This window comes from Sycon ciliatum, chromosome 1, assembly GCF_964019385.1.
Source record: "Sycon ciliatum chromosome 1, ocSycCili1.1, whole genome shotgun sequence".
NCBI classification, from domain to species: Eukaryota; Metazoa; Porifera; class Calcarea; order Leucosolenida; family Sycettidae; genus Sycon; species Sycon ciliatum.
In genome coordinates this window covers 12,174,888-12,191,519 of record NC_088643.1, presented here as the reverse complement: position 1 = coordinate 12,191,519, position 16,632 = coordinate 12,174,888, and the positions used below count along the sequence as shown (strand labels likewise).

Genomic DNA, 16,632 nt, shown 5'->3' with positions numbered 1-16,632 from the left:
TGCACAGTACAGCTACTGGTAGCAGTGGCAGTGCATGCTACCCATGCACAGTACAGCTACCGGTAGCAGTGGCAGTGTATGCTGCCCAAGCACAGTACAGCTACCGGTAGCAGTGGCAGTGCATGCTACCCATGCACAGTACAGCTACCGGTAGCAGTGGCAGTGCATGCTGCCCATGCACAGTACAGCTACCGGTAGCAGTGGCAGTGCATGCTGCCCATGCACAGTACAGCTACCGGTAGCAGTGGCAGTGTATGCTGCCCATGCACAGTACAGCTACCGGTAGCAGTGGCAGTGCATGCTGCCCATGCACAGTACAGCTACCGGTAGCAGTGGCAGTGCATGCTGCCCATGCACAGTACAGCTACCGGTAGCAGTGGCAGTGCATGCTGCCCATGCACAGTACAGCTACCGGTAGCAGTGGCAGTGCATGCTACCCATGCACAGTACAGCTACCAGTAGCAGTGGCAGTGCATGCTGTCCATGCACAGTACAGCTACCGGTAGCAGTGGCAGTGCATGCTACCCATGCACAGTACAGCTACCGGTAGCAGTGGCAGTGCATGCTACCCATGCACAGTACAGCTACTGGTAGCAGTGGAAGTGCATGCTACCCATGCACAGTACAGCTACCGGTAGCAGTGGCAGTGCATGCTGTCCATGCACAGTACAGCTAATGGTAGCAGTGGCAGTGCATGCTACCCATGCACAGTACAGCTACCGGTAGCTATACAGTGCATGGGCAGCATGCACTGTATAGCTACCGGTAGCTTGCATAGCATTTGCCGGATTTTTTGGAGATGACTGTATTCTTCTCTGTGCAATTTTGGATAAAGTTAGCACGTGGCTTTATACAAGCAATGAGACACAGGGGAAGGGGGGGGGGGGCTCAAGTCAGATTTTTGCGTTCACCGCCTCCCATGTATATGCAAGGTATTAGTACATCTACCAATCCATGCAGAATGCACACACTACACTACTAAATTTGCATGATGGTAGTCGTGGTACTCGTTGGACGGCATGAAAGGGAGGGAGAGAGAGAGAATGTGTGAGAGAGAGGGAGAGAGAGAGCGGCTTTCCTACTTCAGATTGTATTTCCGTGAGGGGCAACCCCGAAATACTGAAAAATTCAAATGTGAAATGTAACCCCCACCAGTTCCTTGCCGGGATAGCACTTTTCTCGCAATGTAGCGAACATCATGCGTGGAGTAGTAGGCACGAAATGGATATTGCAACCAACACAGGTTATTTTGCAGTCCACAATCACCATCAATCACATGCCACGGCCACCCTTCAAACTTCTTCCCGAAATTTGACCCTTTCCCACATTCTCCTTCCGTCTTTGTGAAGATAACCTGACTCAACTAGATGTGTAGATGTAAAAGTTCCGTGCTTATTTAGAAAGTCACACCACTCACTGCATGAATCAACCGTACACGCTGCCCCTTTCCCTTCTGGACGAGGTCGTTGGTGATAACATGTCTTCCAGCTGGGCATTTGCCACCTGTCCTTGTTTCCACCATCATCACTCATTGCTGGAACGGTTCTGGATACTGAGCGACGATAAACTTGTCAGGCAAGCTGGCCATAACGATGCCGCTTTTGTATGGATGCCAGGTTAGGTTGGAGATATCGGCCGTTGCCTTCACCAACACCGTCGTTACCAGTTCATTGTTGCAAGCCTCTTTTCGTAACGAACACTGTTCTGGCCAGTCACTCACACTCACACTATCCCGTTATGTACCAGTGCGCACGGCACAGATGTGATGACTTTATTGCCAGCCATCTGATCAGTCTGGCATCCATGTCCACAAGCACCGTTTCCATCATCATCGGTAGGTCAGCAAACCTACCACCGGCTCCAGTTGACCAAGACCATAGCAGGCAGCCTCGGAGTTGATGTTGAACATCCACACACGTCTGGATTTGTTTGAATGGGTTTTCCAAGCTGCCAATCGGTGCTTGGTTTGGCTCACCCCCAGCCAGCCAGTGATCTACTTCGGACTTCGTCGGATCATGAGTCATTGACCTGTACTTGCATCCACGATCATCCGAAACTCGCCATCACCAAATGGCCACATCAGCCTTCTTCACCGGTACGCAGTTGCTCGGCGAAAATGTAAATGGGCGAAACTGAAGCAAGAGCGAGAAAACTTGAAAAGCGAATCAACTACTACAATTGCCATGCCGACCTACCACCAAACGCCTCGATCGTCTTCCAACACCTAAGCCTTAGCCTGGCTTAGGCTAAGGCTAACCTAAGGCTAGTAGGCCGACCTACCACCAAACGCCTCGATCGTCTTCCAACACCTAAGCCTTAGCCTGGCTTAGGCTAAGGCTAACCTAAGGCTAGTAGGGGACGGTGCGCATGCGCGCCGCTGATACAGAAAGGTCTACATGCAATGCAAGCAGTGGACGCGAAACCGACAGATCATCATTATTTTTCTCGGTGCATTTTCTCTGTCTGACGGTTGCTGCAGTGCTGGTGATTTGTGTCGGTCGTGTAGTTGTGTGCGGCGTTCTCCATTGTTCATTGTGGACAGACCGATTCATGCCAGCCGGCGGGGACAGAGTGAAGCCGTGGCGGAGTGGTAGGTTGTGACGGTGGGTTTTCCTGACGGCGCAATGCCGGACAGTGTGCGGTACAACATCAAGTACTTGGTATCCAATCTAGATGTGTCACTGATCTTGGAGGACCTGCTGGAGAACGATGTCCTCAGCGAAGAGGAATATGATACTGCCTCTGGAAAGGAAAATGAAAAGTTGGAGCTGGCAAAGTATGTGGTGAGGCTGATGCTGAAGAAAACGGACGAACAGGTGGACACGTTACTGAGCCTGATTCAACACAGCCAGCCTCATGTAGCGGAACATGTCGCCAGTACCATGGCAAAGCGACGCGGTGCAACTGCCAGTGGGAAAACTGACCGTCCGACGAAGCCAATGTCGGCAGATCGTGAGTCAACACTTGACTCATCCTCCTGTAAGTGTTCACATTGACTACAGTGCTAGTGGCGTAGGAAGGTGTGTGTGTGTGTGTGTGTGTGTGTGTGTGTGTGTGTGTGTGTGTGTGTGTGTGTGTGTGTGTGTGTGTGTGCAAGGGGGGGGGGGAACTCGTTGAACATGCATGTAACTACTGTCGTGGACATGGAAATCCAATCGCACGTCTAGCGGCCCCAGGGTGCTGGCCATGCAGCCGTGGATAAGCGGTACACACATGCATTTTAAGCGCTGCAGCGCGCTAGTCGTAAAGGATCAACAATCATGTGCCCTGCACGCAGCGTTCTGTACGCGCTGAGGGCGCCGGCCCCGGTCAATCGACCGGATTTCCATGTCCACGACAGTACATTTGCGTGTACAGTTCTGCTCAATGAAATCCAGTCGCAGCATCACTCAAGTACACGCTGGGCGTTGCGCAGCCCTAGACCTGCAAACAATGGGCTGCAAAATGGTGCAAGGCACAAACTTGAGTGACACGACTGGATTTCATTGAGCAGCACTGCCAGTACTTACTTTTTAGCAGTGAGAAGTGCTTACAGAGATCAATTCGTTTATGCATTCGCATCAATCGTATTGAGAGCTGACCCTGGGAATGCAGTGGGTTCAGTTAGATGGACATGGTCCTGAGGTTATAACCAGATCTACATGACGAATCTGTAGATCTACAAGAAATGCAGGTGCCACCGGCGTGAAGCACTGTCATGGGTCACTAGATTATTGCTAGGGAGTTCAGTTCCAGCCTGGGTCAGGTGAAAACTGCAGTCACGTCACAACTCGCGTTTACATTTTAACCCTTTGTGTACGGACTGTACAACTTTCGATCCCCTGGGATCGAAACTTTTGAAGATTTCAATCGATCGTAACTCAGTCATTTTTATTTTTATTTTCAAAAACTAAGATATGTAGGTCGAAGAGAAAACTCCGACCTGTCCATTGAAACAATCGCTGAAGCGCTCCGATGTGCGGTTCTGGGAATGTGTGTGTGTGTTTGTGTGTGCATGTGTGTGTGTGCGTGCGCACGTGAGTGCGTGAGTGTGTGTGTGTGTGTGTGTGTATGTGTGTGTGTGTCCATTGTTCTTATCACCTGACGATGGCCAAGTGCCGAAACGTTGTAAAATAACGGAACTTGTTCGGATGTGCAGCGCTATGGGAATGGGTGTGTCCACTCAAATTCCTTTCCATGTATTATCGGTGTTGTGCAATTCCATTTTTATTTGTTTCTTGACATGTAGTTGTGTGTAGTTGTGTGTTCATGTGTCATCTGTGCCTTCTGTATTTTGCTGCTTTCGCAACAGACAATCCGTTTGACCTGACAAGGTTTGTGTGTGACATTCAACCATGGTTGAACAAAGTTGACCCAGATCGACTGCGACAGATGGTGATCAAGAAATATCTCATAACTGACAGCGCATCAATAGAGAGACTAAAGAGAATTCAGTCCCGGGATAGACTATCTGATCATAATGAGGCGCTCATCCAGTTGCTCAGAGCTGGTGGCCTAAAGACTTATCGTGATCTCTGTGTTGTCATTGAGGAACTTGGTTATGCGGACAAGAGCAAGGAAATGCTCTCCATTTTGTCCCACACAGGTATGTTGTTGCTATACGTTTACTGCAATGTGTTCAAATTTGGTGGTGTGTAATGGACAGCTGAGAGCTTTCTCTTACGTACATATGTTAGTTTTTGGAAATAACCCAGGAATGACTGAGTTCCGATCGATTGAAATTTTGAAAAGTTTGTAGTTGTACAATCCGTAAATTGGGCCCCGCGTGAGATCTCTTTGGCCTGACTTTGACCCCGCTTCTATCTTATCCCGTGGCCAGTACTCCCTTGTCGATGCTGTTTTAGGTAGCTGTGGTCATTGCCTTTCCATTGATGCCACACATGCCATGCCTGAACAAAAAAGGTGGAGCTGCGCTTTGCACAGAGGCATAGAGAAGTACTGATCTCGACCAGAGGCAAACACGGCCCTGGCAGGTACACCCAATTTCGTGTTCAGCAGCCTCGAATTAGTCTAAAAGAAGAGGATTCTAGAACATTTAGCTTCGCACTTTATCGCAGTAGAAGGAACATTATCACAGAAGCCAGCTCACAGCAATTTCCCGGTGGTGGACGTAAAAATCGAGTGAATCGAGCGCACACTGTAGAAGCTGTGACGGTGAAAGCATGCGAGTTGTGCAAGCAGGCAAACCCGGCATGCATGCCGTGCAGCACATGCATGCACACGGCATGCATGTGCACACCCTGTATTGTCATGCACTTCATGCAATTAAGCACTTCAGTTCGCACGAGCATCTATGCACCAAATAGTGCAGTGCTGGACGGAAACCACACCGTCCCCTTCCATACTTGAATTGCTTTCTGTGACTGCTCAGACTTTCATTTTCCAAACTTCTATTACTTCGAAATCGCAAACATTGCTTTTGTCGGAGTCAGTTTTTCTCATTGCTCTGCCGCAGATATAGTGCAGCATTCCAGAGAAAACCATTTTCCAGACGAAATCCTCAACTCAGACTTAGCACAGTAGTTGTTGGAGAGCGAAGATTGCAAGGTACTGTATAGGATGAAATTTTCGGACAGAATTTATTTTCGTACGATTTCGGACACGGCCTCTTTTGTACTAAAATTAATTCCGTACTAAAATTTGTTCCTGTAAAGTTATGTACATATGTACACTTTACATGCGCATCGCATGCAAACACGTGCATTTATAGTGCTGCCAAACCGTCCGATTTTTCGGACATTGTCCGATTTTGGAAGGCTCTTCCGAAAACCGGTCCGAAAAGGGAAACGTCCGAAAAGCAGCCAAAATGTCGGAGATCATTACTTTCCTATGCAGAAGTCCTGTACTTTCACTTTTCAGCGCAACTAAAGGCACAAATCACTGTACATTTGTTCTAAAAAGGCTAGCGCTTGGCTGTGGAAGTGCAAAGTAATATGCCTGGATCAGGCTGGATGGCATGTACACTGACATTCTGTGCAGAGTCAGTGTGCGACCACACTCATCATTACAAAATTCATGACAACTCTGGGGTAACCATGGCAACGAAGCGAATTTTCATGGTGTTTTAGGCGATATTTTGAATTCTCTGTAAAAAATTGCCAGGAGTAAAATTCGCACCATGTGGCCAGCCTTGGTGGTGAAGGTTGTCCGATTTTGGGCGAAAATTATTTGGCAGCACTGCATTTAGAATGCACGACAGTACGAAAATAAAATCCGTACGAAAAAAGGTCGAAATTTGGCTTTGTCCGAAAATGTCGTGCCATACAGTACTTTGTCGGCAGTCATAAATTTGAACATTTCCCTGGAAAAACTGAGCTCGAGGCTACCAGCCATCATTCTATGACCTCCAAAAGACCTTGCCAGGCCACGATAGTCATCAACACACCACTTTGGAAAACCCGCTATCACATGACTTTGTTACTAATTGTAGAGTTCTACAACAACCACTAGTAGGAAATAAGCCCGGGATTCTTGTTTGTAATACTTGTAGCTGAATCGGGGCGTTTTTGAACGTAAATTTTTCCATTTGTCATTGCCAATTGTTTTTCCTCTACGATCGACTCTCCTTCACCATAACGGATGTATGTTTCTTTCAGGGGAATTTACCTTCAGACTTTGGACTGTCAGTCAAAGCAACTCATCCAGTGGCGCCAAAATATTCACTTTGTGTCGGATTTCACCGAGCGCAACTGTACTAGTAGTGGGGTGCACTCATCCAAAAATTTGAAAGTGCATGAGTTTGACGGGGAACATAGGCCAACGGCAGTAGCTCAGCTTCCTCGGACCAACAGCATTCGAATCAGTACACAGAAGACTACCAGTAGGTCTAGTACTGTGAAATTTTGATTCGACTTTCTCCGTTAAGCAAAACTTCTTCATTGCGTTTTATTGTTCTTATCAGGGTCTTTCTATGCGCATTAGACAAACATATCGGTGACCCCCCCCCCCCCCCCCCCCCACTGAGATAGGGTGGCCACGATGACATCCATTGCTCTGCCAGATGGTTTTGACAGGTCTATAAAACTGCATTGAAGTTTTGCTTAACGGATTAACGGAGAAAGTAGGCCATACATCCCCTTTGAAAGATTTTCAAAAATTGCGATAGGTTTCTTCTCATGCATTTTGTATCTTGCTAGGTACCACCATGACAACAGTTGGCCAACAGAAAACGCAGCCATCACAGCACCCGGTGGAAGATGGTCAGGCCGACCAGCAACGGACCTCCAACAGACGTGAGCCAGTTTTCAAACAACCAACATCAGCTGTAACCAGAACTGATGCGACTAGTATGGGTACAACAACCAACACAGCATTGACTACAACGCAGGATTCAACAAGATCATCAACTTCAAGCCAGTCATCTCTACCGGACAAAGACCGACACTTCACTGGCAGGAATGAGATTGTTACAAAGATTAGTGACAACATTCTCACAGCAAAGTCCACATCATCATCTACACGTGTGCAGAGTCTTCTGGCACCAGCTGGTTTTGGTAAGACGTCCGTAGCCATTGCTGTTGGACATGTATGTCGCAATGCTGGTTGTCGTGTGGAGTTCTTTGACTTACGCGGTGTAGCTGGTGTTGACGCTGTCCAGGCAATGATTCAAAACCGACTTGAAACATACCCGGCTTCACCTGAAACTGCTGGCAAGACAAAACAAACCACTGATAGCATGGATGAGGATGGTGGCAAGCACCGCATGCTATGTATTCTGGATAATGCCGAGGATGCTATCCATGCTGGTGCTGATAAAGATGTCCAACTACAAGATGTTGTGGAACGACTACTTCGACTACAACACAACGTTCATGTCCTACTGACAAGTCGTGTTTGCTTTGACCTACACGCTGCCCAGTTTAAACTACAACAACACCGTCTTGATTGTCTGACAAAGGTTTGTGCTGTTGGTCTTCTCCATGGTCTATGTGTTGAAGGTAGTGTGAGCATTGAAGATGCACAGAGATTAGTGGATCATTGTGGAAATGTTCCACTTGCTGTACGCATTACAGCTGGTCTTCTACAAGGGGGTCGATTAACTCCCACCAGGCTGCTATCGTTGTTCAAGAAGGTTGGTCTTGATGTGTTCAACGATGATGGTCTGAAACCGAATGATCGAATTCTGCAGCTGTTGAAAATAGCATACAACACATTACGTCAGGATGACAAGGCATCATTCCATGCTCTCTCTCAACTGCGCTCCTCGTTCTCATCTAAGTGCGCTTGTGTGATGGTGGATTGTGTAGGTGATGATGTTGATGTGGTTCATCTTCGACGTTTTGATCCTTTGATCAAGATTTGTTTCCTGGATTACAATCCGTATCTGGACCGCTACTCACTTCAACCATTCATCGCCGAGTTTGGTCATTACCAATGCCCTGAAGACAAGCGACGTGTGTACCAACGGCGAATGTGCAAGCATTTCCTTGGCTTTGTGAAGGAAGCTGATGACTCTAGAGGTTGTGGTGCATACAAAGCAGTGTATTGGAGTTCCCAATTGCTTCAGGAAAAAGTGAATATTCGGATGGCGTTGTCTGTTGTTGATGTTTTGTCTGGTGATGACTTGCTTCCTTTCTCTGGATTAACAAAGTGGTCGGGTATCCTATTGGCCTTGTTTGGGAGATCAGTATTTGCTGAAAAGTTTGGGGACAGGATGCGAAGATTGGACAAAGCACCGCTATCTGTACAAGCTGACAGCATTTGCAACTCGGTCCTGCATTATACTATCCGTCCAAGCATTGCAGATTCTAATGTCACTTTTGAGAGTTTGGATTCCAGAACCCAAATACTCCTGGAGAAATCTGAACAAGAACCGACTGGAGTGGAGTCACAGCTGCAGCTACCTTTGTTTCAACTTTCTCTGGAGTCATGCAGGGTATCCATGTCTCTGGACATCGACAGCAGAGAAGGACGGGTTGAGCTCAGCCAGGAAACACTATCCCGTCTGCAGGTGGTGTACCAGCGTGTTACAACAACACTGAGAATGGGTCTTGCAACAGGTGTCACTGAATGTGCCCTGAAACTCATTCAACTGTATTGTTCCACTCTGCTAAACAAGGATATGCCCAATGTACAGGTGGTAGAAGACCTTGCTGAGAGAGTAATCTCATCCAACTTCCTATCACAGGATGGTGCAGTCAATTCATGTGCTACAATGTACAACGTTCTGCTACAGTGCATTGCTGTGATCCTGGGCAAGGTCATGTCAAGTTCCTGTAGCAGTGAGTGGCTTATTTCACCATCATTGATTACAACACTGGGTATACCACTGTGCGAGTGGAAACATGTACCAACTGCTATCAGGCGCACGGTCAATACCCATGACGACCACACTACTGTGTCTACTCTTCGGTTACAACAGTACATGTACTCCATGGATAATGACACAGTAACCACACTACTGGACATGTACTCGGATTATATGTACAACATCCTGTACATATCCTTGGTAGTAAATGGAAGGGCACACACAACTCCAACGGGTCTCACTCTTCCAGCACAGCATCCCTACAACATTGTGATTGACTATATCAGGAGATGGTGGAATGGCTCTAATCCAGCAGATCACACAACAGCACTGATTAACAACTGTAGCCAGAACAAGGAACCTAATCTGGAAGTGGTGCAGTCTTGTATACTGACAGCTAGAACACTGCTCGATGCGGAGGTAAGCTGGTAGTGGCACTGTACACAATTCAGGATACCATAACTGTTTTTCAACCACACTCCACTCTGAATGGAACATTGTATTGCAAACCAGTGTACTCAGTAATTATCTACTGTATAGTGTGTGTCTCTCTAAGGTAGATTTCTTGAAGAACACAGAGGAGAATGTGATAATTTTGAACATTGTAAACTATGGAAATGGAATGTGTTGCTTTCCGCTATATCAGTCTGATTTGTTATTATTGTGCATGATGTTCTCTGTTTCGAGTGTACTGGCCTCAGTTACTTTCTTTTCTACACTGTTCTTTGTTGTGTGCTTTGCTCTAGAATACTCTCTTCGCAACTAATGTTAGTTCCAAACTCTTCCCAGCGTTGAAGTCATTAGTTAATGATCTCAGTGCTTGCTTGCCAAGCAAGTGTGCAACTGGTCTGTCAGTGTCTGGAATTGTGTACTTACCACCAACAGCTGGAGACCGTACTCTACTATACTACTCTCTCATTGCTGCCCTACATCGTCAATCCAAGAGAGGCCTAGTGACCATTGATCACCACATTGCACTACTGGAATGGTGTCCACGTAAAGCAGCATGCTTTGTCTGCTATGACCTGGACAACATCACAGCATGTCCTCGTTGTGGCGTGGCTTACCTGTGTGGCAAACATCGTCAAACTGATGAACGCCGAAGTGAACACAACCAACACTGTGCTATGCTGGCAGCACTCAGACATCGCATACTACAGTAAGTTAGAGTGTTATCATCAACTGACATGACAGATTGTGAGTGCTGTGTGATGAACTGGTTTGTTAGTGCCTTGGTATCGTGAGAAAATTACGGCTCAGTCTGCGTGTAAACGTTTCTGGGTGGGGTGGGGGGGGGGGCAGGTGTGTGTGTGTGTGGGGGGGGGGGCAGTGCCGGTGTGTGTGTGTGTGGGGGGGGGGGGGGGTCGAGGGGGCGGGGATAGAGGTGTGTGTGTGTGTGGGGGGGGGGTGCTGGTGTGTGTGTGTGTGTGTGTGTGTGTGTGTGTGTGTGTGTGTGTTGAGTGTATGGGTGTGTATGTGTGTGCATGTGTGTGTGTGTGTGTGTGTGTGTGGGTGTTGGGTGTGTGTGTGTGTGTGTATGTGTGTGTATGTGTGTGCATGTGTGTGTATGTGCATGTGCATGGGGTCTGTACTTGTCTGGTAGTTCATCAGTATTACGAGTGAACTACCGAGAGTCCATCGCAGGACCAGCAGGGAGGGGGGGGGGGGGAGGGGGTGGGGTGCGGGTATGTGTGTGTGGGGGGGGGGGGGGGCGTGCTGATGTGTGTATGGGGGGGGGGGGGAGATTGGAGAGGAGGTATGTGAAGCAAACTTTTGATCATCCGTAATATTATCACGCCATATTTTCGCACTACCTCGATGTATTGCCCATTCGTATTACACGGTAACATCGGCTCAGTGAGACAGACTGAAGACTGTGCGTGCGTGTGTTTGTTTGTGAGTGTATGTGTGGATGTGTGTGCGTTTGTGTGTTTGTATATGTGTGTGTGTGTGTGTGTGTGTGTGTGTGTGTGTGTGTGTGTGTGTGTATGTGTATGTGTATGTGTGTGGGAGGGAGGGGGGGGGGGGGTATTACGAGTGGACTACCGATGAGTCCATGGCAGGATCAACAGTAGAGGGAGGGGGAGGGGAGGGGGGGGGGGGGGGGAGGGGTACTCGCACAAGACCTTTGATTTTCTGTAGGATCCCACACGGTATATTTCTACTGTCCCTCTGTATGACCCCTTCTAGGGCCAATGTGACATTGTAACGATAGGTTTATAGAACAGGCGGGAGTCTTTCACAGTGTGTATGTGTTTGAGAGCACGTGCACCCGTGCGTGTGTGTGTGTGTGTGTGTGTGTGTGTGTGTGTGTGTGTGTGTGTGTGTGTGTGTGTGTGTGTGTGGCTGCATGTATGGGCACTTATGTTGGCAAACATCTTTTTGTCGAGCGAATGCACACTTGCTCACCTCACTGCCTATCTCTCTGGCCAGTTTGTGAGCTTGTCGTTTTCACTCAACATACCCTGCTGCCACTCAAATTGGTCTTGCACCGTGTCAACCTGTGACTAGTGAAACAGACAAGTTCCAATAAAAATGTCGAAATTGCCAGAGTCGATTCTAAAGGCAAAGTCACTTATCCCGTCACAAACACTCATGCCTCTTCTCGTCTTCGTCTCGCTCAATGAAAAACACATGAACTGCATGATTGTGTATAGGATTAGCGACCCGGAGTGTGTGGGTGTGGGTGTGGGTGCGTGCGTGCGTGTGTGAATGGACAAGGGGTGGGTATGTGTGTGTGTGGGGGGGGGGGGGGTGTACATGGGGAAAACAAATGGCAGCATGGGTGAGGGAATGTCGCTTCTATAGTATGTGTGCAACGTATCCTGTTATACTGTCACCTCTTTTACAGCTTGATCGGTTATTTAGATTGTGTGCAAACACTGCCTGTAGTTTCCAGTCATGATGTCATTATGAGTCATGATTATTATAACAATGACTTCATTCTTAATTATATCACCAACGCATGCAATCCATAAGACGCATTCTATATCCAGAGCTTCAAGTAAATGGTTGATTCTGCCTGTGTGTGTTGTTTGGTATGTGTGCGGGTGTGGTGGTGTGTGTTTGGGCGCGTGTGTGTGTGTGTGCGTGTATGTGCACTCTCGCCGTTGTACATTCTACAGGGCTAGCTGAGCTTCTGAGGATCTCTACTGGATAGTGTTTAGCAGTTGAGATTGGTGAAAGTGACAGCACTGGACAGGGATCACTGATTTCCAGCAGCTACTGCAGTAAGAGATACTCCAACAGCACACTACCTGTCATTGATCACAACACTGTGACATCACTTGTATAGACATGATGTATACAGATTGTCTATGACACACACAGTGTTGTGTTACTATGTAGATATACTGATCAACTGAACTACATGTACTGTCTAGTCCAGTCTACTGTGGTATCAGTTTTACTGAATGTGTTCATGTCTACTCTCACCTACTGTTTTTACACTAGTCACTGTACAGAATAGTTACCGCTATGTCAGTTAAACCTGCAAAACTCTACTCTACACATGTTTATACTGCAATGTATATTGCCATAGCAGTGTCAGCCATACCCTGTACATACAGGTTCATGCTACTATCCTTGAGATACAAATCGTATTTTACTCCAGTATTGAAATCTAGCAGCACTGCTAGCATTCGTGTGACAAATGTAGAAATGCCCGTTGCAGCCCCTGTGTGCTATCACGTCAAAGCATGAAGCATCACAAATGTAGCCATGGTTCGACCCGAGCAAGCACAGACCGCAGCTCCTTCCACATTGTTTCCCATTGTGGCCAGCTTTCCAGTAGCCCACAGGACATATCCTGCCTGAACATGGCAATGTGTCCAAAACCCAATGTGTTTGTGTGTACGTACGAGCACGCGCGCACGCACGTGTTTGTGTGTGTGTGTGTGTGTGTGTGTGTGTGTGTGTGTTTGTGCACGTGAATGTGTGTGTGGTGGGGGGGGGGGAGGTGCACATGGATGTGCATGCACGTGTGTGTGTGTGTTTGTTATGTGTGTATATACATACTCAGCGGGACAGCATGCCAAACTAAAGTGTGCCCATTCATCCCAAACTCATGAACGGGATCCTACCTCTGCCAGTATTTGCATTATTTTACCATCAGTAATATGCAGCAGTGTTGTAATGATCAAATTCATCATGGTTCAGATCTACAATGTACTGTCGTGAACATTGAAATCAGATAGGATGACCGGGACCGGCACCCTATACTGCTTTTAACGCGTACACACACAGTAGTTTATGTACACACACAGTAGTTAACGTACACACCATAAAGATGGCCCAGCTGTGCTCACGGCTGCAAGGTCAGCGCCACGTGGCCGCTTGACTTCTCAACGGATTTCAAAGCCCACAACAGTACCTGTCCCTCCAGGAATCCGCAGGCAGAAAGTTGAAATTCTGCGCAGAATTCTGCGGCACAGATCGCTACATGATGCGGCGGATAGCGTGAATTCTGCGGCAATACTGCGATATGTCTGCGGCGCTGCACCGGCGAAAAGATATGGCTATATGCTATGTTCAAGTATCAATAAAAAATTATATAGTGGTCCAAAACACACGATAGGCTCAATACAGTAACGAAGAAAACTCCCTCGACTTTGAATGCGACAAAATAGCGACAGGACACTGCACTGTGCATGGGCATGAATATGAAGCGCGTGCTCGCATTGCCCCCAAACCGTGATTTTTCACGATTCTGCGGTGAAAACTGTGAATTCCGCGGGATATTAAAAAAAACATGAATTCCGCGGAATTCCACGGATTTTACCGCGGCCGTGGAATCACGGATTCCTGGAGGGACAGCAGTTCCTTCAAGTGTAGATAAATGGAGGTGGCAAACGTCACGGACCATGATTCTGTGGCAATACTGCACCCAGAGATCACTGGCCGTGCTCATGGGCAGGCACAAGAGTATGTAACGTCTGCGGGGGCGGGGTCTGAGCCCTCTGGATTTATTATTATTATTATTGCAAATAGCGCTGAGTAATTACACGAATGTATAAAAACCAGCATTTGCTTCCGGGAAGGATTCACAAGAATAAGATAAAACACCATGGCTCAATGCAACTGCACATAAGAAAAGCTGCTTCTATTGTCAAGTTCAAGTGGCAATGTCAGAAAGACGGTAGACTAGCCGAGAGTTTCCAGTGCGTACAGATCCTGAACAAGCCACACACTCTCTGGATTTGGATGAGCAGATAGTTTAGATTTGCCACGAGCGCAATGGCCCAGTGTTCAAAACGGGCGCGGGGGGGGGGGGGGGGGTGCCAACAGCAAGTTGCAGTGTCGGCATGCTGGTGTCGTACAGGCACGCCTAGACTGCATGTGATTTCAGGCTTCATACGGCAACACTTTGTATGAAGTAAGCGTAGTAGTTCAAGTATAAAGTACCTTGAATAGTGACACAATTAATAATAGCCGGTAAGTAGTTGTGATGTCATAGCAGTACAGCAGGTAAGTAGTAGTGATGTCATAGCAGTACAGCCGGTAAGTAGTAGTGATGTCATAGCAGTACAGCCGGTAAGTAGTTGTGATGTCATAGCAGTACAGCAGGTAAGTAGTAGTGATGTCATAGCAGTACAGCCGGTAAGTAGTAGTGATGTCATAGCAATACAGCCGGTAAGTAGTAGTGATGTCATAGCCAATATTTTGCTTGTAACTTATAACTAGTGAAAATACAGTTCCTCTCCCTGCGTCTAGGACTGGTGGAACAGGCGGAACTTGAAATGGAAAAGAATCTCTGAACGGGCCTAGCTGAGAAAGAAAAAGAACTTCTTGGTGATGGCTTGGAAAAATGAACATTGGCTATGAGAGCCGTCACTGATAAGACTGGAAGATAGAACATAGATTGGGCATAGCTAGGGCACTAATGAATGTGGCACAAAAAAAAACATTGGCTATGAGAGTCGACACTGATAAGTCTGGTGGATTGAACAGTGTGATGTCGATAACCACCCATTATAGAACACAGATTGGGCTGAGCTAGGCCACTAGTGAATTTGCCACAAAAAAACCCATAGCTATGTGAATAAAAATAATAATATCAGCGGCATACTTGAAGTAGTGAGGGTAGGTAAGTGTAATTTGTCATGTGACCAGTATTGATGGTGGATATGCTAAAATACATATACATGTAGAGTAGTGATGATACTAGCATTGAAACTGGAGAATGGGACGGTCAAGGGTGGACTGGGAGGAGACTAGCATTGAAACTGGAGAATGGGACGGTCAAGGGTGGACTGTGAGGAGACTAGCAACAGCAGTGAGGATGCACACATGCACATGCACTGCAGACTTAACTTCTTTACTGCCATTTCTTCGGTTCGTCTGGAATCAGAGCGTTGCCTGGGGTGGTGCCAAGTAGCATGGAATGGCGCTCGTACGACTTTTATTTACGGAAGTCACTGTCCGTGCCATGCAGCAAATCAAAGATTCCCAGTATGCCAAAGTTCTGGTTGAACCTGCATAGCAGCAGCCAACATAAACAAAAAAATAATGTCAGTTTTTATAATTATACCAGGTACACAAACTCACCGGCAGGCAAATGGGGCTAGCATGGAGTCAGCAGTACATGGGGCTAGCATGGAGTCAGCAGTACATGGGGCTAGCATGGAGTCAGCAGTACATGGGGCTAGCATGGAGTCAGCAGTACATGGGGCTAGCATGGAGTCAGCAGTACATGGGGCTAGCATGGAGTCAGCAGTACATGGGGCTAGCATGGAGTCAGCAGTACATGGGGCTAGCATGGAGTCAGCTGTGAGACGGTGCTAGTGAGGTCTGCCATGCTCAACTGACCAGAGGTCTCGGCATCATCGAATGGCAGACTCACCAAACTGAGGGCATTGTAGTGCATTGGATCAGAATCAGACAATACATATAGGAACATTCATGGTCAGAAGAGACAACAACCATGACACTGATATGCAAGTGAACTGCTGGAAACAGGGAGTATTTCTTTTTCTGTTGTTGGGGGCAGGGACTGGGGGAGTAATACAGTCGTCGTCAAAGAAATCCAGCCAATGCCATGGATACTTGTACAGTGACATGGTGCCTGTCACAATCGCATTCATGCATTTACAGTCATTAGAGGGTCTACCAGCATAGCACTGAACTACAAGTAGAACAGTCCGCGGCTCTGCACTCTGCCTGCTGCAGTCGAGTCGAGCACAACACAGACTGTGCACTGCAGAGTGCAGTCCCGGCGGCAGAGCATGTGCCGTGCACAAGGCAGTACTACTACTACTACTACTAGAGAGTCTACTACTACTAGTGCATTCCTACTACTGCAGGCGCATAGCACCGTCGTTGGCAGTGGTCCGGCCAGGGGGGGGGGGGGGGGGTTGGGGGTATCTCCCCTGGGGTTTTTTTAAATT

General features: G+C 47.5%; 2 protein-coding genes across 2 annotated transcripts in view; one reads left to right on the top strand and one right to left on the bottom strand.

Annotated features, from left to right (window-relative positions):
* The first annotated feature begins 2,445 nt into the window (after nt 1-2,445).
* Nucleotides 2,446-10,473, top strand: LOC135813547 (uncharacterized). Its single transcript, XM_065326642.1, has 4 exons — nt 2,446-2,979; nt 4,292-4,585; nt 7,137-9,667; nt 9,994-10,473. Exons 1-4 carry the CDS (start codon nt 2,625-2,627, stop codon nt 10,408-10,410), a joined length of 3,597 nt encoding a protein of 1,198 aa, XP_065182714.1. The 5' UTR covers nt 2,446-2,624; the 3' UTR covers nt 10,411-10,473.
* A 4,061-nt stretch (nt 10,474-14,534) lies between these two features.
* LOC135813537 (fatty acid hydroxylase domain-containing protein 2-like) overlaps nt 14,535-16,632 on the bottom strand; it is a 30,714-nt gene continuing 28,616 nt past the window's right edge. The window contains exon 6 of the mRNA XM_065326632.1: nt 14,535-15,720. Coding sequence (XP_065182704.1) covers nt 15,648-15,720 — 73 coding nt within the window. The 3' untranslated portion in view covers nt 14,535-15,647. The remainder of the gene's footprint in view (nt 15,721-16,632) is intronic.